Genomic DNA, 27,163 nt, shown 5'->3' on the forward strand with positions numbered 1-27,163 from the left:
CCAGGTACTGAATACTGGAGTGTACACATCTACAAGTAAAAGTGACCCATCAGGTTTCAACATGATCTAACCAAGCAGAAAGCAATCCCCGAAGCACAGGTGCAATAAGTACTATAAGCATAAGAACTCTATCTGTTGAAGGGGTTGTCAGGCGTGAATGGAAATGTATATAGTTAGTTACCACAACTATAAGTGAATTATCACTTTCTTAAATACTTAACATTAGACAGTTCACAAAATACTAAACTATTTTATTTGTAGTTGCCCTCCTTCCCACATATTTTCCTTTATAAAAGATAACCTAATAACATCCAAACTCCAAATATCCACTTCATGCTGGTAAATTACTAGGACGAATACGCCTTGGCTGCTTGGAGTTGTAACACTAATTTAAGAAACAAAATAACTGGAGAAGACAGAATCACAGTTATACCTTTGTAGTAGAACAGTGTCTGAAGTCCCAAATACTAATACAGGTGTAGTATCAGAAATACATGCTTATGATAAAACCACTGCAATTTAGCACATGAACATCATTATGCATTTTCTAGCTTTAACATAAATTACATTCACATCCAAAGACAATTGAAAAGCTTGAAACATAAACTTTGCAGGACTGGAAGGCCAAGACGGTTCCAATGAGCACTGTTTGTTGATTGTTGCTAAGTCAGACATTAATCTTGTTCGAGAATCCTTTGCTCTAATATTAAGAGGTGTAAAATGTTTCTTGACACTGAAGTGAACTCCCCTCTGAAACAACAACAGCAATTTGGCAAGTCAGATGAGCTGGCACATCACAGCACTCTATTAGTTCACGAAGACCAATAGCTTGTCTTTAAAAATTTGCAAAGGCCTAATGCACTCTGACAAATCACAAAGGTTATTAAAGGACAGCCTGTGGGAGTATAATTGCTTTGTGACTTTATCGCTATTAAGAGAAAGAACGAACACTGATAGAGAGTTAACACCATGAAACATGAGTACAGGAATCCACCAAAATCCTGACTCAGCAAAGCACATAAGGACATTCATTCCATCCCTGTATTACAAAACAATTAAGAACATGGTTAAGCACATACCGTATGCCTATCATTTAATTGGAGGAAAAAGCAGTCATCTTTTCAGGTGCCAAGACAGTCTGCAGTATAGACCAACTATACCACTGCTATACTGCCACATGTTTTCTGTGGATGATGAAAGGATTTTTACCAACTTTAGTGTAGTCTTTATATTGATTCTGCTGAAAAAGTTACAGGATAACTGAAAGTTTGCAAGGATTCAGTGTTCACAGCTCTGTCCACAACACTCAGTCTCCTCAAGAAAGAAACAAAGTTCTTCTGCAAGCATCCATGTTTCTCAAAAATACTTACCAAAGCTGAGATGTAAATCAATTCATACTGCAAGAGTTTAATTATTTCAAAAGACGAGAAGGAGGAACACCAGAGGGAAATCTGACAAGGTTAAAATGAGACTGGAGGAAGGTTGAGTCCTAACTCATATTACATAAAAATCAATCAAGCTGACTTTTCAAGAATTACAAAGAAAGATGCATCATACCACTGCTTAAAGTGAGGAGAAATGAGAGACAGGACTCCCAGGCGCAAGGCAGCACTTGTTTTGCACAGAAATGAAGTACTACATGTTAACTCTCAGCTCTCTGCAAAGCACTGACTCCTAGAAAAGTTAAAGCAAGAGAGTCAGCGCTTTGCACTGAACTAGCTAGGAATTCATACTGAGCCTGAAGCCCTTACCTTGCTGATCGGCTTGCACTCACCCATAAGACTCCAGATTCTGCTTTTGTGGAGACAGCTGCACCTTCCTCTTCCTGTGCCTCTGCAGTGGCAAAGCACTTCTGACTGATCAGAAGCATCTTGCCTGAAGCAACACAGATCTCTCAAGTTTCAAACTGTTTTTTGCAAAGGCTACATCCCACTGCAAACCCTATTCCTCCTCAAAACAGCATTAGTTGGAAAGGCAAATAAATGCATGGCATATTCAGAGGGGTACATAATAGGAAAAGAAAAGGTTTAGATACTTACTCTGTATCAAAGGTCCAATCTACATGATGGGGTGGTAGGAGAATCACAAAGCAAGGGATTGCTCAGTACAAACACAAGCAGCACATAGTCAGCTTGAATTTGATTGTACCACTGGAGGCTTTTTTTTTGTTTTGCCTTTTTTTTTTTTTTTAAGAACAAGATGTGTTGTATAAACAGGTACTTAAGTCTATGCTACCTTTCTTTTAGCAAAAAGAATTCATCGGGCCCTCAGACATTAGGCAGAGTGCAATTGGGTAACTACTACTGACTACGGAAGGATCAAGCAACATTTATTAAGCCCCAATTTGGACATCTCCACAACTGTTTCTGTATATTTTGCATTTCCTTGGAGTTAAGAACTATGACAAACTAAATGAACTTCATGAAACAGTCATAAATGTCATTTCTGACCTAACTTTAAAGGAAAAGGCTTTCACAAGGTTTGCATGACATCCTCCTCTTTGGAATCATTTTTACCCTCAGCAGCCAACAGACATTTGACCTACCAGGCCCCACGGTGTCTCAGCCCAGATATCGGCACTTGGGCTGAGAATTTTCCTCAAGTGATGGTCTAAGATTTACACTGAGTCATCACCTCCTTCCCACCACTCACGTAAGCTCAAGTCCTATTTAGTCTTACCGCCTAGCATGATCTGTAAAACTAGAGTAATCTACCTACCCGTACCAGTTAGCTTTCTTTTTAACCTATTCAAAGTTGGAATATTATCTGTATTTTACTCATGTGCTTTCTTCACTGCCGCTGATGACATCACCTGAACAAATACTGTGACTGGTCTTAGTCACAGCTTTTGATAGACAAGGGCCAGTTTAACTAGGTCACAAATGAAATACTGTTTGAAAAAAACCAACTTCCATTAGTAGATGAGGCTGCTACAGTTCTTCAGCAAAAGAAATTTACTACCTCCAAATAAAGTTTGCAATGAAATGTTGCTGGAGCCAGTAAATCAGTACCAATGCTATTCAGTAACTGCTAGGCATGGCCTCCAGCCACATGGCAGAGATTACTCTTGCATAACATCAGCTCACATGAAACAATTGTGTTTAAGGATTGAAGATAACTTGTTTAACAACATTCTGTAACTAGCATCAATATTAAGACCCCCAAAGACAGCCAAAGTAGAAAAGTGGGAATAAAGCAGTGGTGATAGAAGGGAAAAGAATCTGAACCAATACTCCTTCAAGAATGATTCATATTTTCTTTATTTCGACACACCATAAAAAATAATCCTCCTCAAAACAGATTTGCTTGGGTAATACATTGTCATCATAAATCATATTTTCCTCTTTTGTCAGTATCAGCAGTTTTCTTGATATTCTTTGGGATGGGGGGAATAAAATAGAAGAGCCAGAACCCTCTTCCAGCTTTGGCAAAAAAGGGCCATTTCGTTCCCAAAACATTTGTCTTCACATAACCCACCACCACCCTCCTGTAGGAGTCATGCAATAGAAAGCATCACATAGCATTATCAACATACAAAGGCAATACTCATATAAAACTCCTTTCTACTCTTTCCAAACACGAACGTCTCTATTTGTCTCATTTCCTCTCCAGTGGAGTAAATGTACATTTGCTCACATTTAAAACAACGATTAACCTATTTTATGCCAGAAGGACATGCAGACCATTCAATAGAAGGACAGCAATGATGTCAGTGCAGTTCAGAAGTCATGAACTGAAAGAAAACCATATATTAACAACAAAGATAAGCAAGCATTCAGCCTTCTCTACTTTTGTCCCTTCTTTTTGGCTTTCATGAGACTGCATAATGCTTTTTTGCTCCCTCTTAGTCAACTAATAATTATTTGCCCACAAAGTATAAACTGGGTTTTATTCTGATTACAGCTCTCCACAATGACTTCTGATTGCTACACAGAAATTACTTTACAAAACTATGATGGTTGATGAAGCATTCATGAGTAGTAACAACAAAATACGACAAAGCCTTTAAAATAAGGCTTAAGTTTAATACAATTCAAGACTTTTACTACTGTTAGAGCTTAAAGATTATAGTAAATACCACAGTATTTACCTTCCTCCTCTACAAATATATAAACTATACTTTATTTCTCTGAAAATGCAATGCAAAAATTCCTGTGCCTCCTAGCTTAAAGTTCATGACTGCAGCATGGATTTTTCTATATTAGTTGTATATCAGCTTTAACAAGGAAAGAACAGCACACACTATTTTTTTCCCCTCTCTGGTCTTCAAGAATGTATATGCTTTTCTGACATAGCAAGGGGGCAACAGGTACACCATTTACAACAGATTTGTAATAAGCACAGTAACACGTATTTGTGAAGAAGTTCCATGTTGATGTATTAAGAGACGTAACTGTTCTACTGATTTAAACAAAAGACAAAAGTACAGTCAGGTGCTGTAAAAACCTATGCACACCACACTATCAAGTGAGTGAAGGTACTTGAAAAGTAGAGGAAACATTTTTTGCAGTCACGTAGATTAGAAGAATTTGTGGGAATAAAGTGGAAGCCAGAAAAACTGTCCAAAACTGGGTCATCCAAGGTGGCAGTTAGGCAGCACAGGAGTGATTTAAGAAGAACTGAGTACAGAGCAATCAGAAAGGTTAGCAAAAAAGGAGCAGCAGAGGAGTCCCCTATGTTTGTAAACCAATATACTATCATTAGAACATGCCAAAACACACAAGGGAAACACCCACCCTGCCCTCTTTCAAAATCTCAGAATTCTGGTAAGGACAACAAAGCCTGTTAGAACTGGTGTCATAGAACAGCATCAACTCATCAGGTGACAAACTACTACAGAAATACGTAACAGAGCAAAGCAAGATCTGCAAGCTATTTAAAACGTAGTCTGTTCTTAGTTTATGATTGAAATTTTTTATTTTGAAGACTTATTAGGCCTTAGGTTCATTTTTCAAACATCCAAGGAAAAATAAAAACCTTGTAGGACTCATGTTAAAGGAATCCTCCATTGAGAAAAAAACGTATCTCTATGAAAGGAAGATAAATACAGCCTATATACAGCATGGGTGAAATAAAGTTATGTAAGCATTTTCTGTGACTTGTGATCAATGATAAGTTTTAGGCTTGTATTGGACCATCTTCAATCAGAACAGAAAACACTGCTCCTTTACTATGGCAGCTTCAATTACATCATGAAGCCACTATGTAGATCCCTTGCAATTACTGGATGCCATCTGCATCCATGCTTGGCTTGAAGAATTTCTGAGGAATCACAAACAATTTCCACATCAAAATCAAACCAAATCTTAGAAAATAAGCATCAGAGAAAATTACTCCTGAATCCAAAATGCGTTTAGCAATTCTGAAATTAACAAATCATCAGTAAGAGTGTGCATCCTTACCCATTTCACCAGAAGACCCGAGTCCAACTTTACTGAAATTTAATCTTCAAGACATTTTCCTCTCCCAGAAGGCATGTTTCCAATACCCTTTTGAAAAACATCTGCTATTCTGACTTGTATTTCAGAAACAGATAACATGCTCAGAATTGTTTTATAACAACTTCAATTTAAACTAATTTTGAGATTCTTAAGGATATGTCAGCTAAAGAGTGTCTGGAAGCATTAGGCAAGAAGAAAAAGAACCTGTTCACCACCACTGAGAATTTTACTGAAAAATATATTCCAAGACATGAGAAACCACAACAAAGCAAAATTGGTTCAAGCAAGCTGGGATCATGCTTTAAAGGAAGAGAGTATTTATTCTTCAAGAATTCCCTAAGTTTGTCTATCTGTCTATCAAGGTGTGGACAATGTATTTAATCAAAGTAGCCTACACATATTTGGAGACTATTTTGTTTCTTACATTACCTGAATGCAGATGTGGACACAACTCTAAAAGGGCATAATAATTCCACAAAAACAGTGAAAAACAAACTACAAGCTGTGATTAGTACTCAGTACTACCAAGCAAATGTCTTCAACAGTTAGCATTCCAATAGTTAAAAAGCAAGCTCAGAGCTGCAAAACATCAGCATATAAATTTAATTAGTATGTATGAGAACGATGGGTAGGGAAAGAAAACAAAATTGGGAGACAGAAAACTATTCTGCACTACTAGAACAAAGTATTCCAATACTTGAAAAATTAAACATTTTTAAAAAAGATCCCTCTCAATAATCCTGAATAAATAAAATCTTGTCAGCACATAAAATCTTCACAGAGTAAGGCAGAACTCAAAGTAATTTGAATTTAAACATTAATCTCTGCTAATTTAACAATAGAAACTTCACCCAATCATTCTACAGAAAAATAGTGACTGTAGGTTATTAAAATTGCTGTTATTATTAAAATACATTGTTATTAAAATAGTTTTAAGAGCACCAAGTTACCAAGGCACCTAAATCCCAAGGATTTTCAATGAAAAGACAAAGCTAAACAATAGGAATAAAGCTTAAAATGCTGTTTAGACACTGATTTCAAAGGGGGGAAAAACGGTGAATTACAGATACTAGCGTTTCATTAAGCCAATTTTTGTATTGTAGCCTCAGACTACTTTCTTCTCCTCAGCTGAAATATTATCTGAAGGAAAAAAAAAGAAAAAAGAAACTCTTAAACTAGCACAAATGAAGTTTTTATAGGTCACATGGGATACCTGCTGCCATGCACCACATGTGTGCAGGAAAAAAGAAAGTGGTCAACGTATGATATTAAAGAACGATGCAGTTTCAAATATTTTAAACATGATGTCAAGTGCATTCAACAGGTCTACAAATGCATTACATTAGCCTAAATTTAGTAGGTGATAATTGAAATCAGAGATCCAGTCGTTACCACTGACATGTTTCTAAATATTACCCAATAAATTTTTGTCTGTTTCAGATTCTGTATGACAGCTGGCAGTTGGGAGGGGGGAAATCACCAAGGGGACACGTGCACACACATGTGCAAAGTTTCTGTATTTAAATGCCAGTATCTTCCCTTTCTAGAGTTAACATAACAGTGACAATACTGCATACAAACACATGCTCCCACAGCTGAATTCTCCAAGCTGAATGTTTTCTGTAGGTTCTACCCAGCATCTCACAGTAAGCACTGGGAATGGCACAGGATGGCATCTTAACTAGCTCAAATTGTATTTCCCACACATGAATTTTCACGATGAAGTTTACTTACTTCTTCTAGAGAGATGAGATCTGTCCTTCCCACTTATCCTCACAGATCATCTCCTAATTTTAGCTAGGAAAGAAAGAATGTCCACCAAAAGTAGAAGATACAGTCTCAGCCCACATCTTTTTTGTTGTTACTGCTGTTATTTTTATAATTCCATACCATTCAACCACAAGGAAACAAATATGACAAAATCGTGATCCCCTTGAAGGCAAAAAAAAAATTTCTTCCATGTCTACAATGCATTTGGGTTTTTTACTTTTTTTTTAGTCTCAGCTGGATCATCACCTTGCTGATACATCCGCTATCAGACAGAAGTTCAGCTGAGTAGGACATGAGAATAAACTGCCTACTGTGTTGTAGGATCATGACAGATTTGGCAGGTGGATAGGTGTCAACCATCACTTTGCACAACATGCAGAAGCAGTTTATAAAAGTTGGTATGAAGGTTTGAAAATTATTTTTGGCATCTATAGTTTATCAACAAGGCCTCTTCACATCTCAGTTTTGCCATTTGTAAAATGGAGACAGTGTTGTCTTTTCACTTCTCAAAGGAAACTGAAATTGAGAACACACTATTAAAAACTGTGCCTGAAAAGGTATGCCGGGCACTTTATGTAACACCACCCACAGATTGGCTTTTGGCTGGAAATTTAAACATCTAGTTAGAATGAGTGAAGGCTGGGAATGGAAGAACAAGACTTCCACTACTAAAATTACAGTTGTTCAATTTAGGCACATAAACTTTAGTATACAAGCAGCAAACACTTCCTAAATTTTATGGATTATAATCTTCTAAAATTATGTCTAGCAAAATGAATTCCAAAGAACTTTGAAAATACTTGTTTGATTTTCGGTTTGTTTGTTTGTTTTTTAAAGGAGGAGGCTTTAATAAGGCAAACCACCTTCTCCCTTAGTATTCTTTTTTAAAAGAAGATCTACTTCTATCCAAAGATTTAAATTAAAAGGAAGCTATATGTTACTCATTCTTAGTTTTTTCAACCCTAAGACACAAAAACCCATAAAATTACTAGCACCTATTAGAAGTATTTCACTTTGCTGCTGCTCTCAAGAATGAAAATTAAAATGCAGTCAACATTAAACACAGACTGTAGTAAACCAGCAAGGAGGCAGCTTGGGTATAAACATAGTTATCAAAGACAAACTTTGAGAGCCCCACATTAGGTGGTGGGGAGGGGAAACATCAGTTTGACATTTTTTGTGCTGCTCAACTTACTGCTGGAATCAAATTTTAAAAAATATATATATATATTAAAAAAATCCTACATTTATGAATAACAATTCTACCAGAAGTAAGTACCATCAAAATTGAGAACTTCTAAAATCTACTATATCAACAGCTCTATTTAAAATGCAAAACCAAGTAATTTTAAAATTAAGACTTCTAGTAAATTGTTGTTCAGAAACATCTATCTTGAAACTTCAGTGCAGCCAGTCTCACAGATCAAGAGCTAGTCCTTCACAAGACTTGGTCAACACAGTCCTCAAAAGCCCTGAAGTCCAGACAAGGTCATTTAGAATCAAGTCACAGATCATTCTGGAAGGAGGTGGGCACACAAGGAGGGTCCTGCAGCACCTATAGCATATGGTTGTTAAAGTTACTGAAGATTTATGTGCTGACCTATCTTTCTTATGACTTTTGATCTAAAATAAAAGCAAAATGGCAGCCTTTCATGACATTTTTATTCTATTCCCCTTCTCCCCCCCCCCATTAAAATATTTTCCTCCTCTTTTTTTCACTATCTGATATTAAAAAGTCATTTATTGCAATAAAGGGATTTAGTGATTTGGGAGTAACTTTTGCATACTGTACACCCTCTAGACACCCCAGAACTATGTTAATAATTTTCTTCCTATTAATTGTCTCATCAACTCACAGCTGGCTATGCTTTTTATTTCATTATGTTATTCATCAATCTAAAATAGAACTATAACAGAAAAAGAAATTGGAAAGGAGCAATTTCAATATTTCAAAACAGATGCAAATCAACGCCAGAGATGCTACACAGCATATTTTTATTGAGACAATTCTATACATGTCTGAAAAATGAACTTGTAATAAACTCATATCCTGTGGAGGTATGTTTTCCCTTCCATCTTATGAGCTAATTATGCCAACACAACATAACGTTTTCCTAAATGCCTTATAAACTGACCCAGTTACTCAGAAAGTATTATTTTTAAATTGATGTGATAGATGCAAACTGGAACATTCAGATTTCGATTCTGGCACCAATTCCCGGATCTCCTTCCCAAGTAATTTAAGGACTTCCTCCCGATAGTTTTTCATATTCTTTTAACTGACATTTTATCTTTATACAGTATCTCAGCAGAATGAACATGCACTAAAACAATGACAGCCCTTCTTTGGCTGTCATCTCTCATTCTGGCAAAGACAGATGTCTTACACTGGCTTATACCAATAATAGTGCCGACAAAAAACAACAGAGACTACCTGCCTCTGATGTAAAGGCACCAATTCACATTTGTGACACTCATTTGTCAATTAACAGATTTCTTCCATTGTTGACACATGGGACTTAAAAGATGTGGGCTAGAATGTGATGAATTAAAAAAGACAGATGAGTAAGCTATGAGCTGCAAAGTAATACTATAATGTGCTTTAGATAGGAATATCAACTGACACCCCTGACAGGCCATACAAGGTTTTATTTCATTTTGCTCTGTATCTAGGCTTCATACTTTGTCTTCTTTGTTCTCTTTTCATCAAGCTCCTAACATCTCATTCTGACAGCCAGAGACATTTAAGGCACTTTCGTTTCAAATGCAAGTTAGCATACTTGATTTGTCATTAAAATGCAAAACGATTGCCATTGCAGGTAAATGTAGGTATGCTTAAAAGGTTGTATCTGCAAAGTAAAAGCTGAAAATGGTTTCTGGCTGTTTTGCTTAACTCTTTCACCAGCCTCAGAGTTTTTCTAAGGCAAATGTTACTGTGCTCTAGTAGAAGTATAGCAGCACCTGCAGTTTCAAACACGGTACATTTTAGTATACTTAAGTAATATAAAAGCCTGATGTTACAATATTAAGCACTGAGAAGTACTGTCAAGTTTACACATGGAGCCTTAGCATTACTTACACACTAGTATGGAAAGAGTCTATTACGCATAGCTCTCTGGGGTCAAAGCTCTCCCATACACTCTGCTAGCTAGACATCAATGAGGAAAAAGCAGGCGGTTGGTTTGTTTGTTTGTTTTTCATACACTAGTTGTGGTTGGTTTAGCTGGATTCACCGGTAACAGAACAGTAATTTACTTTCTCTGTTCAATGATCACTTAAAAAGACATGAAGGCCTTAAAGTAAATGAACAAAGCAAAGGACAAGGAACAGATTCTAAAATACTGCAGAAAAATAGACCTGTACAGGATGGAAAGGAGTAGCATAGAGCTTTCTACATATATGCACAGATGTGAATGTGATCTATAATATGAATAAGGTTATTTCTATTCAACATCTATTCAAAGATCTCAGTTGTGTTCAGCATATAAAATCTAGTGAAAGAAAATACCTACTATTTTTTGCAAGTGGCAAAAGGGTTGAAGGGTTTCACTCCATTCACTAACATGCAGAAGCCTTTTTCTCTTTTTTTTTTTTTTTCCCTAAGAATGAGAGCTGTATGGCAATCTGCAGTCAAGGAATCATTCAGAAAATTTGATTTAGTTATGACCTCATATTGTACTAGATAAAAGGTACAGAACCCAAAATATATGATGCTTCTGCGTATACAATGAAGCTTACTGACCAGTTCCAACATTATTGTGCCTCTTTACAAAATAGGAATTCTTTATTCATTCCAGGTTATATGATAGTAATAGACTATGCTGTAAATACAAGTATCAACTTTATCAGCTACCTTGAAGGGTTTCTAGTGCTACTTTTTTTGCCCACTTTACTTCTGCCCATTTCCAGTGCATTTCTGTCTCCACAAAGAAATAAAATGAAAAAAGAGAAGAAAGGAAGAAAAAAAAAAAAAGGGCCAGTACCTTAAAGCTAACTTCACCTTTTCAGCTTCGCATCAAATACTAGGGCTAAAGTAACCATGATTTTCATCTGCTGCACTAAAATGCACAAAGAAACACTTGCCCATTCACTTTCAGCTCAATACAGACATATGTCCTCTCTTCCTCCATTTACCAGTAAGTAAAAAATGAGACAAATTATGGTCAAAAAATAAAATCTACAGTAATGCACTAGTCTCCTTGACTTCAGAAACTTCTTTTCTGTTGCTCAGTAATTTAAATGCAGGTGAAGCTCTTGTTTCAAACCACCTGTAGTTGCAGTGACCGGAGTCTGTAATTTGGTGGCAAAGTAGTGGCCCACATTAAATGGGGTGAGATAGATTCTCATTAAAGATATGTCCACATTTCAAAAGCCCTATTATTAGTGGTAGTAACAAACCATTTGTTGATATGACTTATTTAAAGGAAGCCAAAGAATTAACAGTGAAAGAAATTGAACCACCCTCTGACATTTCCCACTTAGGCTGGAATTTATTAATTGTGCACCTGGTAGAACTGTAACCAATACTGTATAGGAACAGCTGAGCTAGCTAATGCCTGGCTCCTGATTACAAGTAATACAGTGAACAAAAGAGAGAGCATTTGCAAGAAAGCAAGAACCTCATCTTGCACCTGCACCCAAATCTCTCATCAGCACCTTCAGCAGCCTTCTGTGGATTTAAGGAGCTGGAAGCAGTGGGAAGGAAGAAAGGAGGGTACAAAGCGAGAGAAGAAAGTAAACTGGACACATACACAGCCTCTCACTTAGTTGGCTAATTTCCATTTCTTAGAAAACACAGTATTCGACAATTTTTTCCCAAAGCCAGTCCAACATAATCACCTTCACACATGACTGTTTCTGTGCTATTCCAAAGTACTCCACTGTCCAAGACAGAGCGTATATTAAATGCAAGATAATAGGTAGAAAAAGAAAGCGTTCAGATCCCTGAGTGGCTGTAATTTTAATATCCACACACTGGACTGTCAAATTATCTTAACATAACTGTGTTGGAAGCAGAGTTTTCTGAATATTCAATATACTGTTATTCCCTGGCACATCTACAACACCTTTCCCTCAGCCTTTAAGTGCTTTAAAATAAGTAGTACACTTTATCACTTACGTAACTAGGTCAGGTTTTCATCTTTCCTCTCCTGCTAAAAGGTCTTTAAAGTCCTAGGAGTCTAAAATGCAGCATCCTCACCCAGTGCTTATGTGGCCTTGCAGAATTAAAGTAAGTAAGTAAAGTAAGACCCTTAATGATTAAAATGGTTCAAGGACAATTGTGCAGCATTTCCTTGTGCTTTAAGAGATTTTACACTCAAGAGATAGAATCATTTTTAGCATTTCGTAAAAATGAATGAGACCAAAAATAGATGAACAGAAACCTTAAACCACTGTCCAAAAAATAAAACTTCACTAGTCATATCCTGGTCATGAAAAGCTGCTCTGTTGCTCTAAGTATGTAACTGGATGCTCCCAAGAACCTAAGGGTTTAAAATTACAATATACTCGTCTTGAAATCATGAAAAGAAGAAGAGATTAAAAAAAATACTCATGATGAATAACTATCTAAACTAATTACTAAAGCAGTTATTAAGTCACAAGTGCCTCTTACAAATAATACATATGCTAACTTTGATCTTCAAACTAATTGTTGGAAACAATGACTTTACAAAAAATGAACGTAGGTAATAGGTAGCTTTTCTGTTAAATTCATAAAATTAGTTCCCTGTCGGCATGTCTGATCATAGATTAACATTCTAAGGGAAAGACAGCTCATGTTTCTGAATGTAATTTAAAAACACTGAGCACTATGATGTCTTTCCATTGGGCATATTCACAAGGAACAAACAGCAGTAGTTAGCCCAACTGCCAAATGGGAAATGCAGAGTTAGCTCGTAAAACATGAGACACATTTTCAACATCATTAACTGTATTTTAACTATATATATTCCTCATATTTCAATATCTATCAAAGCAAGCATTGAAAAATGATACTTAATGCAAATTCAAAAATTAAGGACTGAATGTACTCAAAATGGTTGCATTAGTCCAATGCATTATGTAAAAACAAACTAGCTGAGAGAATGAAGCCCATAAGCTTCATGCTAAAAACAAAAACAATCCCTCCCAAAAAATCCCCACAGCCTTTCATGCTCTTTTATTAGTTTTACAAAAATAAAAAATTGTTTGGAGTTGACAAGTAGTAAGTCTTGCACCATCACTCCAGTCTTCAGTGCAACAATACTGACAGAGCAAGAGCCTGACTTTACCAAGCCCAAACACAGGGAGCTGGTATCTATGCCAAACAGCTTATAACCTGCAGTGCACATCAGTCACCACTGGACTGACAACACATTAAATGCCAGTAAACTACTTCGACAACAGCATCCCATGCACACTATGCTTCCTATGAAAAAATTAACTGGAGGTGTGCACATGTTCAAGTACTACTACCTATCAATACAGCTCATATACCAACTGCACAGGAAAAACAATAGACAGGAAAAACAATAGACTTAAGTATGTGAAGAGAAGCTATTCAAATCTGGTCCAATTTGTAAGACCTTATCAACTCCCCTGAGTTTTGGATGGATTACAAACTATTCTCTAACATTAGATATTTTACATATCTTAATTATGTTTTTCTAAAAGTGATTTTTACAGTCTTTCACCATAGCAAGGATTCCTACAAACATGAGCAATAAGTCGGCTCTAAAAACGAACAAACTCTTATGGCTGTATTATACAAAGCATGTTCACTGCTATCACTTATGGACTCAGTGGACAAATTAAGTTAAAAATTCAGAAAAAATTATAAAGAAAAGAAACGATCTTCCAAATCACTCAGGCAAGCATAGTGAAAAAGAAAGACCAGGAAAAAAACAAAACAAAAACAGAAATAAAAACCTTGAAGCTTCACATGATTGCCAGCATCAGCTCATGGGTAAAGCTCACAACCAAGCTATAACACTGCATTAACTATGACCTTAAAGACAATATAATTATTGTATAGCATGTCTGGTTTGACATGCTGGCTCCTGAGCCTGAGAAAAATGCACAGCCCTTTTGCACTTCTATGCTACTCATTCTTCACACTTGCATGAGCTAAAGCTTTGGGGATTGTCTTTTTAAATTGAGAAATCACCTCAAAGATAATTTATGTAAAGATGGTTTACGTAAAAGGGAAGATCTCAAAAATGGCACAAACCACACAAGACAACATGTAAAAAACAAGCAATGCACGAACAGAAGCTTTGTAAGGATTTTACCTGCAAAATGCGAACTAGTTATTTGTACCATAACCACTCAGCAGGTTTGTTGAATACTGGAGGACAGAGATTCTTCTTACTCAGTGATTGGTAAGCAAAACTAGTTAAGTACTTTACATCTGCAACCAGATGCTGGGAAATCTTGTGTACTGCATTAGGGAGAGAAGACACCTTTCAGCAAAACACAGAGGAAAAGAAATAGACAATAGATTCAGGGTTAATGCAGGTTCTTCCCTCCAGTCAAGCTCCTTGTCCTCAGACAACAGCTATTCCTGCAGTCCTTCATTCTTGTTTCACAACAGCAGTGATGAAGAAATACTGTTTTAGAGTAAGAGAGATTAAGGAAGTCAGAAATAGGAATAGCCCATCTGATTACTACACTTACTTCATCACACCCTTCTCTTTAGCCCCCAGTAAGTACTCTTTTAAAGAAGTGGCTCTCAGTCTTAAAACCCAGATAACCATGGACTATGCAGGAAAAGTCACCAAGAGTGTTTGTAATCTATTGATACTCTTTGAAAACTAAAACAAGCACATCGAACTATTTCTCCTCCAAATGCCAATACTTCCCATTGATTGTGGCAGTCTTTCATTTATTAACTGATTTTCTCTCAATATGACAGAGATTTCTGTTATTCAGAACAGAATTCAAAACAAAAATAACTTTTGTTTACGAATACAGTTCTCACAAGAGGAGCTGGCTTGACTGCACCAGTGAATTAAGCCCTCCAGGTACCCAGAGAACAAGTGCAGATTGTGCGGATTTAGCCTTCAACATCACTCCATTTAGCCTCCAATGTCACTCCAAAAAACAACTTCCATCTCACAGAAGAAACCAGATCAAGAGAAAGCAGCTCACTCCCTGCTCATTCAAACAGAAATAAAATAATGTGATGCAAACACCAGTTCACTGGGAAATGCTCCACCTCAGTCAAAAACTCTTTAGCAACAGCCTCCAGTCAATGGATATGTAATATGACATTCAATCTCTATTCAAGTCCAAGGATTTTGTTACTCACCTTTGTCCAGGAGTACAGATTTCACCTTTACTCATGACCGTAACAGCCCCTTAGATGGATGTCACAAAACAACAACTTTCATCATCCATCACAGCAATATTTGTTAGTTATATTTAAGGATGTAACAGTTCAAGCTCACAACCTTACTGTACTTCATGTTAAATTGTTCAGTACGTTTAACATTTTTACCAGATTTAACAGCTCTAGTAACCCCACAAGAATTCTCAACTACACAATATGAATACACACTGACCCCCCAGCCCCCACCCCATTTTGTTCAGGTACAAGCTTTTGCCCAATTCTGCAACGTCATACATTCTAAAGAAAACTCCTTCCACAGCATTAAGCCTTCTTGAGAAAAGCAGAACAGAAAACAATCTTATGTTCTGATCTGTCAGATACAGTAAATCAATAGATAATGGCTAGCACTGGAGGTCAGAGGTATATATACTACAGTGTTTTCACAGTCCGTTAGTGACTATGTGGCCATAAAAAGTCAAGCAAGGATCAATGGACAAAAAGAGAGGCTGATGGGACTAAAGAAGACAACAACCACCAGTATGAGATTGAAATACAATTTATACTCTTTAAGTTTTTCCTACGTATTACTGAGCTTGGAAAAATAATTTACACAAAAAAAAAAAAAAACCACCCAGCTTTCATCCTTGGCACAGCATGCTCAATCAGTGATATATTTAAATACATTTCATAAGCCATTAATCTGACATTCTTAAAATTAGTCATTCACTTGTCCCTTCATATCAACAATAAACCAGTGACCGCAAATAAGACATACCAGGAAAATATGCAAGTCACAAAAAACACACACAGGATAGTACTTTGTAAAGGCAAATATTCTGTAATCACATTTAAAGGTGACAAAATAATGGAACACTTGCATGGCTACTATATGCAAGACAAGGTATATCTCAGTAATATTTTTTAATATTATTCAACATTTTCAAAGGGAGAAAAGGGTTTCTTTATGTATTACCTAGATCATACCTGGTTCCTGTTGAAATGACACTTTTCAAAAAGGGGAGGAAGCATGGAAGGAGGGAAAAGAAGGAGAAGAAGAGAGCAAGGAGTAGATTTAGTTTTGATAGTCTATCAACTCTCTAAAAGCAGAATTAGTATTTGAAGACTCAAATCCTTTTTGTTACCGGTGATACTCTTCCTTCCATTTTTACAGTAGACATGCACTTACAAAGCTTTACTTACTCCCTAGGTATTACCATGTAGAAAGTAAACCCATCATCACACTTTTCTTCAGGCCATCCAGTAGGGTGAGATTATTTCACAGTTATTGTAATAGAATGACAATTATGCATAAGATAGTCCACAGTGATTAATAAACACGTAAAACTTCATCTGAAAGACCACCACACATGAATTTTAAATTTAAATTATTCCTTGTATATAAATATTTCATTTAGCAAATTGATTTCCAACTGAATTGCTTCTAAAGAATGACCACTCTTAGCAGTGTTAGTGTATGTTTATTTTCAGACATTCTTTACGTTTCAACATTACTTAAAAAACAGCATCTTGCACTTACTGTAGGACATCGCTTACAGGAAAACTTTACATATCCACCTCAAACTACAAACCTACTCATTTGAACTTGCTACGTTACTGCAACACTAGGAGAAAAAAATTTCAAGAATTTATACATTGCAGATTGCTTACTGATAGAAAACAGTATCTCTTTGCTGAAGTCTCTAAATACATCTCCATTTACCTGGAGTGACCTATTTCAAGTACAAAATTTACAAACATTTGTAAACCACTGTTTTCTTAGAGTAAGAAAGAATCTCAGCCACTACTATGCATCTTTCTTAAAAAAAAAAAAAAGGCAATACAAAATCTTCAACACTTAAACATATTAATTCCCTTTTCACATAGTAAACTGTGGTCATGCTTGAAAGAAAACAAAAAACAAGGAGAGTGAAACAGATTAACTGCATAGCTCCAATACACTTATTTCAGACAACATACTATAAATCATCTTGAAACAAAACAGGCAATTATAATGTGCACAAATGTTATGATACTATGCATCTCTGCAGGTCCAGTGGTTCTAAATTATTGAAACTGATGGCCGAACAAGGGCATATTGTTTCAACACACTTGGATTACTTGAACAATTTGAATTCTTTCTTTAGCTTTGCAGATCTCCCTGATGTCAACAAGCAGATAGATGGATGTCTCTTAGGTAATTCAGGCCACATCTAAGGGGATTAAAATATATGACCAAAATTTCTGTAGCAAGGTGTTCTGTTTGTAAAGAATCATGACTCTTTTTTTTTTTTTCCTTTACCCCTTCAATACTGTAAGAAGCATCTAAAATTAAAACAGATACATATATTTTCCTTCAAAGCATTCAGTGAGGACAGATCAGCAGCTCCTTTCTCCTTGTAACCACTACCCCATATTTCAATCCTTTTCACCTCAGTGTAAAAGAAACAGGAGTGAGAGCCATAAGACAGAATCATTTCAAAACACAATCAGCTATTTGTAAACCACACTCTTTCTCCTGCAGAAAATCTCCAACTGCTAGTTGCAAGAAAAAGCAGCAAGTAAGGTAAATCAATTAGCTTGCTAATTTCTCACCCTCATTTATTTAACTCTGCACTGTATTTGTCGTAATTGACTATAATTATGTTAATTACTAACTCCAGCATAATTACTATATTTATTGTCATTGAGCATACTATGTACCCAAAGCAAAGCTGGCATTTGTCGGGCATCAAAAAAATAAATAAATAAAACCACATAGCTGTCAGGAGGGGTTTCTCTGAAAACTGGCTGATATACCTTCAGCAAATGAAAGGGCAAAAGAGATTTCATGCAATGCTAGTTTGAAAGCATCGGTTCATTAAGGATATTAATTTTCTGATAACTACACATTTAAGCATGACACACTGGAGCAGTATCTACAGGATTTAGCAATTATTAATGCGTGACAGTTTCAAATGCTAAGTGAATCAATTAAACAGCAGCATTCACAATTTGAGAAGAGATAACTGCTTCATAACTGCCTAAGACTACAATTTTCACATGACAAAAAAGGGCCATTCAGGCTCCTTCAAAACCTGACAGGTCAAGAAAGAAGTTTGAAACAAAAGCACCTTATAACCATCATCTCTCCTCTTTACTTGTCAGATCAACTTTGCTAGTGTCTCTGCTGAAATGGCATCACCATGCCAGCTGCCACAAGGTGATTTTTCATGTCTTGTCAAAGAAATCTTTTATTCTATTTGCTCTGCATTAACATGTTACATTTATTGATCAAGCCCTTTCTGCAGCCACAGCAGGGCACTGTACTCTTATGCCTAAGGGGGCTTTGATGTCCTGGTGACATTCTAGACCGAATAATGCACATACTAAATGGATTTAATGCAGAAATGTGTTTGTGCATGACAGCTACATTAATAACAGCCCCTCACACTGATAAATATGCAATTGCTACGATTAAGAGTTACCCAATTATGGTGAAAATATTTTTCTACCTTATAAATAAAACCATCAAAAAGTTTTAACAATAGTGCATTTTCTTCAACATTTTAAAACGCTATAAAGATCAATCTAAGGGCTTTTAAAAAATATGTCATGCTTTGTTTTGAATTCTGGCTTTTATTTCCATCTCCCTTTTGTTGTTCATCTTCCTGTTCTTATTGCTGCACGCACTGGAAAGGTAGCGAGAAAATAAAATAAAAAGGCCTTTCTTTCACATACTCAAGTCACAAAGAGGAACATGCCCTCTAAAACTGAAGACCAGTTTCAAGCTGCCACTTGCATATTCCCCCAGGCAAGAAAACAGTAGGCAGAAGGGAAATACAAACAATCTCTAGTCTACAGAGAGGATACTACAAAGCCTCAGTCTCACAAAAATCATGGAGAAACATTCCAGACTAGGATTAAAGTTCAACTGGATGTTTTCATGTATACTCCCTCTTAATGGGACAGTGGAAAATACGCACAAGCACACACTGTGCAAATTATTCATGCCTCTAGCAGAAATAATCTGCACCCTAGAGAGAGGGAAGAGATATTTGTATCTCCATGAGTGTGATTATTGGATTAATCCTTCCTCATTGGTCAAGATTAAAGAGTCACTCTCCCTTTCACCCCATAGCTTAGGTCCAGAAGAAACCTCTGTGAGAAAAACAAAAACAACTCACATGTATAAAACTACTGAGAGCAAAATCAGAAGATGGACTTCTCTGTGAATCAAACTGTAGATATTTATAAAAGCATGGCACCTATATGTACAAAACCACTGACATCTGTTATTCAAGCACTGGAGTGCCTTTAGCCTTTAATGTGAAATAAGAAATTTGGCACAAGGAAAGTTACTAGGACAAATAACATAACCTTTAAAAAGGTGGGTTTTATCTCTCCACAAGGCAGCAAGATGCATCTAAAAAAAAAAGTAATTTTTGGTTCTTCATATGAATCTCTACTCCCCACCTACATTACATCCTTCCTACTTACTTATTCCTTTCTTTCCTTCACCAGTGATGATTATTTACCTTTGTTCTTTCAGCAAAGTCTTCCATAACCCCAACACTGCCCCATCAGTGACTTTCTTTCCCATACTCTATTCTTTCACTACATGGGAACCGGGGAATGCTTTCCACATATTATGAAACAAAATAGTGGCCTTTACAGCACTCTATTATTAGGAAAGGCTATCAAATACAGTTGCCATGAGAGACTCAGGAGCAGATTTCCAAATCAAGACATCTCTCCTCCTGAAACATGCCTTACTGAAAAGACTCAGTGTAAATAACTCATTTCTAAAATAGCTGAAAATCACTACCAGTATCAAATCAAAAAAGCTGCTACAACTCAGTCCATTTTATGATGGCCACACCAATAAAGCTGCAGAATCATAGTATATTCTACATTGGAAGGGGCATCTAAAGGTCATCTAACCAATCCGCTGCTCAGAGCAGGGTGACTTCAAAACTAGATTAGGTTGTTTGGGGTTTTGTCCAGTTGTGCTTTGAATATCACCCAGGATGGAGATTCCACAGCTGACAAGAGTTTGGCTCTATCTTCTTCACAACCCACAGGGGAAGAAACTCCTTCATTTATACAAAATAACAAACTGAATTTCCCAGAAAAACACAACAGCATCTCTTTAAATGTCTTTTACTAAGGGACAAGCTTGGCAAAGTTGTTTGCACGTAAATCACAAAATATAGCACGTTTGACTAATTCTTTACTAACAGCATCAGCCTGTCTTTCCACACTTTTTCGAGCATACCTGGAAAAGCCTCTAAACACACATAATTACAGTGGAAAGCCTTAAATGGCAAAATACCTTACCTGGCTCTATTCTGACTTTTGCAACAAAGTTACCTATATTACGATGGTATCAAAATCAGTATGATTCACTGAAGCAGTTGTTCAACCAAGTATTACATGATATCAGTAGCATAAGAAAGTTTTCTGACATCTGTATTGTGCAGTACAAATACGTCTTTTTAATAAGGGTCTCTTATGTGGATAAGCGTGTGTGTATGAGCACAGTAAAGGCCATAAGTCTACAACTGCACATGACTTCTGGTTCAGAAAGGACACCACTGTCAGTTTGCTGCCAAATGACCCCAAAGCTGAACACGTTACTACAACAAAGATCTCGCTTTTTCTCCAAGCAACTGTGCCCATGATAGCAATATCAAATAACACAACTGCATGTACAAAACAAAAAAAAAAATCTTCCTTCTATGCTCAATTTCTTAAATTCTTAATGTAATTGTTATGTGGTCAGAAATTCTATTGGCACTTTTACATAACAGAATTTATTGCCTGCTATGGAAGGATAATTCCTTCCCAAAATACACTCAGCAGTAGCCATTCTTACAGAGGACAGGACACAGAAACCGTATTATAAGCAAAACAACTTTAAAAAAAGGTTGGTAAGCACCTATTTACTGCCTAAAGCTGAGAGTTGGTAACTGTTGAGTATTTCAGCATTTCTCTGGCTTAAATACAGGCTAAAAAATTAGTGACCACTGAAATATTTTTTTCTTATAAAACAACTCATGCTCTCATTAAATAATGAATCATACTATAATTAAAACTAACATGTTTACTGCAAATAACTACTGTGCCAAAAAAACATAATATTCTCTTTATCTTTTTCTATATTTTGATCACCCTTGGTCTTCTTCACTCAACTTACACCTTTACTAACACATCCCCGGTTTTTCTAGAAAACCAAACTCCTTCTTAAAGACATTAAAGTGTAGGCATTTAAGTGCAGACATTAAGTTCCCCCACTGAAGACAACATACTAAACTTTTAAAATTAAACATTCACTGATGAAAATCATAAACCTCATCACTGTACTAGAGCACTGTCAGATTTTTTAAGCAATAATATTTGCTTAAAGAAAATGACAATGATCTTACTGTTTACACTTGCTTCAACAGCTGCCCAAGACACCACTTCTATATTCATATTCATTTAAGGCTATGACATTTATTCTAAATCTGTCTATATAATATACAGTGTTCATATATAAGTGCAGACCAGTCTGAACAGCTACTGTACAATAAATGCTTCATTCTCAGTTTCTATATGTTTAGTATATCTATCACAGCTCAAATAAAAAAAACATTACTGCTCTCATTACACTTAGCATTAGCTTTCCTAAGCTAAAAAAGAAAAACAAACACACAACAACAACAAAACTCTCTCCTTTCCCCGAATCTGTTTTTTGGCCTTAGAATGCTTTTTAAACAACAAGCTATTCTACATCAAAAGTTGACTGCAGTTACTCCAAAAACTAGCACCTTTTCTCTTCACAAGGATTAAATGAAAAAGGATACTGTAATAACTAATGGGAATACTACAGCATTCTTAACCCATATTTTAAAATAACGAAAATAAATTCTAACTGCACTTAGCTTTAGCACTTAACTACATAAAAATAAAATCATACCATGACAACAACAAAAACACATAATCTGGGGAAAGAGTATTACAAATCTCTGGTTATTTATGGTAATAACCAGAGATCTACAAATAAAAAGAAGGGAGGGAACCACACACTTACTTGTACTTTGGTTAAGAACAAATCACTTTTGATCCCATTCTTCACTTCTTCAGGTAATGATGCTTATTTTCCATTTTGAACAGACAATAAACCATAGGCTCCTCGCTGGACATTTATGTTAACATGAGAAAATTCCAGACTCACCTGGTTATTTATGTTCCAAATGCACAAGAAAAGGAAACAAACATTGACTATAAAATAGGGTTGCCCACTTGTCAACTCTTAAATGTATGAAACATACCTGTATGCTTCTACTTTGATTTTTAAAATAAATAAATACATAAATATTCTGCATTTGGAGTTGGTGTCCCATATTGGACTTGGAAATCTATATATTGCCACATACCTTAACAAGTTGAAGCTAAGATCTAGCCTTTTTGCCATATGTCCATATTTTCTTCCTAGGAATTCTGGAATTTCTTCACAGTCTTGACTAATATAGGACACCTGAGAATTTGAAGCAAAAAGAAAACATTTCATAAGTGGATTATTTAGTTCCTTGTCCAGATTCTGTCTCATTGAGACAATGACAACACACAGTATTGTAAATATTCATTACAACTTTAAGCCACATCAGCTTTACTGCTATAGAACCTATCACAATTTCCCTTTGATACAACCAGCTTTGTTACATCTAAAACACAAAAGTTGTTCTATTCTGTCTACTGTGTTGTCGTAGAAGTCTTTGGTTTGATTTCTTCAAAGAATGCCCACAAAGCCAAATTTGATATATCTATATCGGCTCATACTCCCAGTGTTCAAAATCTCAGCACAAACACTGACATTTCAGATTTTGTGCTAAAGAAATCTTAGTTGCCCCTACGTGGCACCTTGCTAGTTAAGTAGATTTCAACACTGTGTTAGAGCACTATCTGCAAGATATTGTTACTATCTAAATATTTAATATACAGTCAATTTCAAGACCACATCCCATTGGTCTAAAAGATGTCAGGTGAAAAATATGCAAAAAAAAAAAAAAAAAAAAAAAATCAGTCAAACCTATTTTTGATAGTATTTCAGTTTCTATTAAAATAGAGACTCCTCTGCACAACAGACTGACAATATGTACTTTTGCAGTCATCCTACTCTTACACTCTAAAAATTATTGTAATCTGATAATATTATATTGCATCCCATTTAATTAATTTTGTTCAATAACTTCAACAGATAAAGCTGACAACAGTGAAATAATTTTTACGAGCAGAAAACTGGTAGCTTGAAGCTCAGTTTAAAAACTTCTTCCCCTTGTTAATAAATTCTTGCAATAAAGTCTGCTACAAAACATACAAAGGGGAGAAAGCGAGTAGTCTGGGCAGTTGACATCCTAATGGTTTGGACATAACAAACTGTTTTGCAGAATTTATTGAAATAAATATGGGGGGAGTGTTCCTCCAGTTTTCATCCAAGACACCTACGATGCACTTCACGACACACATGCAGGTATGCATACAAGAATCGCTTCATTCTCCACTGAATGATAGGTTTCTTTAATGCTTGCAAATCCTTGGAAAGACACCACATAAACAGAAGAATAATACTTTGGATAAAGCTTTTAGTTCAATGTAACATGTTGAAATACAAATTACTATAATGTGATGCCTATTAACACCAGGAGTGCAAGACCATCTTGAGCAACTAGAAACCCAGCAAGAGAACAGATCACTACCTAGCTTTTCACACAGGCAGGAGTGATGGAGAAGTTGCAAAAGACTCTGACTTACATTCTCACTGCTTTAGAAACTTACCTGGCTGTAAATGTTCTAGCTCCACAAGAAGAGAGGTTGAAGAAAAAAAGCTCATATAAATGTGGTTTAGCGCACACAGAGGCAAAATAAAGAAAATGTTCGAAAGCCTTTGAACTGCTAAAATATACAAATATATTTGCACAACTGGTACAAACACATTATTCACAGGCATTTTTGCAGACAAAATATCATTGACATGAGCTTTTAATGCTGAGGCCTTGTAAAAGGAATTTTACTTCCACAAAGTCCACTGCAGCACACTAACAGTACAAGCACCTTCTTAAATTTAAAACAAAGAGATTTATTTTTCCACAAAATACACCAAGTGCATTCAACTTCAGATCTCTACAATCCACATACATGAAACTGCTTCAGATACACAATAACTCTTTTTACCGGCAGCGACTGCCAGCAATGCAATACACAATTAGCCTTTTTGAACAAGTTTTTAAGAGTCATTTTCCCAGTCTTCTATTTAATCCTTGATCAATCTGATATAAAACAAGACTTCAATAGTAGAATAACATTTCTTCATTTTCATTCTTTCAGTTCAAAATAACTTACCCAGAACACAATAAAATGTACATAATTCAGTATTCTTCATTTTGCATCCATCTCAAATACCCTCAGAATGAGTATGAGCTTTCAAGTACATATCCAGAGATGTCATCATTGAGAGATGAGAGCAAGCATGCTTTTCCCAAGACTCCTTGGCTCTTTGGGTGCCAGGCACATCAGTAACAGTGATTTCTTAGATTTTTCTATACCAGTCACAGAACATCACATGAGATTAAAAAATGCATGCAGATGCTTCCATTACCTAATTCTCCAACTCAAATCTGTGACAGGTTGGCCACAGTCAATCATTGTTATTACTATGCCCTGCTCAATATCCCACAGAAATGTTCAGAGAGTTCCCCACAAAGCCCAGCATCAGGCTATGGACATCTCAGACATTCTTGCAGAATCTTCAACACACTGTATGTAATTCAGGAAAAAAATAAGTTTCTACAAAGTATTTAGAACATAAAGTTAACCAGTCAATAGCAGTTGCACCTCTCTTCTGGTTTAATTTCAGAGGCTATTACCATGTAATCTCTGCAATCATTTTATAATGATATTGTAATTTTAGTAACTCATAAAGTAACATCTTTATTAAAGAACATCACCAAAAATGCCATGTATGAACTCTCAATATTGCATAGCCCCTTCCATTGAAGGGAATTACATCTGGAGAATATTTCCAGTCAGTTGAGCATTACATTTTACTATATGCTGTTAGAATATTGTATTTTACTTTAGTCACATAGCCAAATTAAGAGGTCAAGGCACGCTGGAGGGAAGGCAGCATGCTACGCAGTGCCACAGTTTCCTGCAGCAACTGCAAAATTAGCCAATCCCCTCCATATCACACACACATTTACCTGAATTCCACACAGAAATAGTGACCAGATTAAATAAGCAGTTGGATAGGCAGCACCCTGCTTTAATAACAAACCATTTTTAAAAAGAAAACAAGTTTAATTTATTATTGCGGGGGGGGGGGGGGAAGAAGGGGTAAGGAGAACGGAATATTTTGCTAGTTTTAGCCACAGCTTCAGCAGTAATTACACCAAATTTTAGCCAGAATTTTTTTCAGTAGCCAAATAAGAATGTGGGTAAAGGCCAGCAGGATTTGTTTTACTTCTCAGCTTCTCTCTTTAGTCAAAACGAAACGGACAGTGTTTACTTTCAGCAGAAACAACACATAACATATTTCAGTCTTTCAGTCGACTAAAGCCTGAGAGCGGCAGAGCCCAACATCAAAACGAGCACGACAGGCTCCTCGGCCCACCGACCCCTACGTCGGACTCCGCCGGTAGTTGAGATGTCGCACGGCAGTGAGCTGTTACAGGAAAGCCTCAGGAACACGCCTGTTGCACCTGAGCGGGCCACAGAAGTGGCAGAGTCGTAACACCGTCGACAAGTACTCCGGTGCTCCGCTATCCCTCCGTCAAGACAGCGCACGGCCATCCACACACACACTCCCCCGCCCGTGCTGCTCTGAGCACACCCCCGGGGGCTGCCCCGCCTTCTCCCCCCTCCGCACCGCCCCACGGCGCTGTCGGGGGGCAGGGACGGCTCCTCACACGGTTCCCTTCGGCGGGCTCGGGATAGCGTGCTCGCGAGAGAAGCGATACCTGAGCAGCGTGCGCGGGAAACTAAAACTTCCCTGCCCCCCACCCCGCAGAAGCCTCCTCCGGCACCGGCCGAGAGGCGGGAAACCGGCGGGAAGTTGGGTCAGCCGGTACTCGTGCCGGTGGCGAGCCGCCGAGGGGAGGCGGGCTGCCCCGGGCAGGTGGGGCCGCTGTGGCCCGGGCCCTGCGCTCCGCGGAACGCAGACACTTACTTGGGCTCCGCTCACCACGACCCCTGCCATGGCTGCGCGGGGGACGCGCCGGGGCTTCCGCGGGCTCGGGGCTGGGCCGGGGCCGCCGCCGCTTCCTCACAGCAGTCAGCTGACGCGGGCGGAAGCGCGGCCGGGCCGCGGGCGGGGTGGTGGCAACGCGGGGCTCCCGCCGCCACTCTGCGGCTGGGCAGAGCGCGCCCCCACTGGCCCCGGACCCAGGCAGCCCCGGAGGGGTCTGGCGGCCGCCTCGGCCCCCCACGCTGGTCGGCCTGAGGCCCTGCCTGCTGCGGCTGGAGCGATGCGCTCCACTTGACCGAGACGACAAGCGAGAGCACGGGGCTGGCTTGTGGCGAGGGTCCGCAGCTCCGGGCCCCGGGCATCCCCGTCCTGCGGCCCCTCCCGGCCTCCTTCGACGCCTTACCCAGAGTGGAGCTCCAACCGCCACATATCCGACTG

The 27,163-nt window shown here is 37.5% G+C and overlaps 1 protein-coding gene across 1 annotated transcript in view; it reads right to left on the minus strand.

Annotated features, from left to right (window-relative positions):
* Positions 1 to 26,737, minus strand: part of LRMDA (leucine rich melanocyte differentiation associated) — a gene marked incomplete at both ends in the record, with an annotated part of 699,972 nt that extends 673,235 nt beyond the window's left edge. Inside the window, 2 exons of the mRNA XM_080620269.1 lie at positions 22,920 to 23,020; positions 26,708 to 26,737. Of these exons, the coding sequence (XP_080476395.1) occupies positions 22,920 to 23,020; positions 26,708 to 26,737 (131 nt within the window). The remainder of the gene's footprint in view (positions 1 to 22,919; positions 23,021 to 26,707) is intronic.
* Positions 26,738 to 27,163: the final 426 nt, after the last annotated feature.

This window comes from Psittacula echo, assembly GCF_963264785.1.
Source record: "Psittacula echo genome assembly, chromosome: 6".
NCBI classification, from domain to species: domain Eukaryota; kingdom Metazoa; phylum Chordata; class Aves; order Psittaciformes; family Psittacidae; genus Psittacula; species Psittacula echo.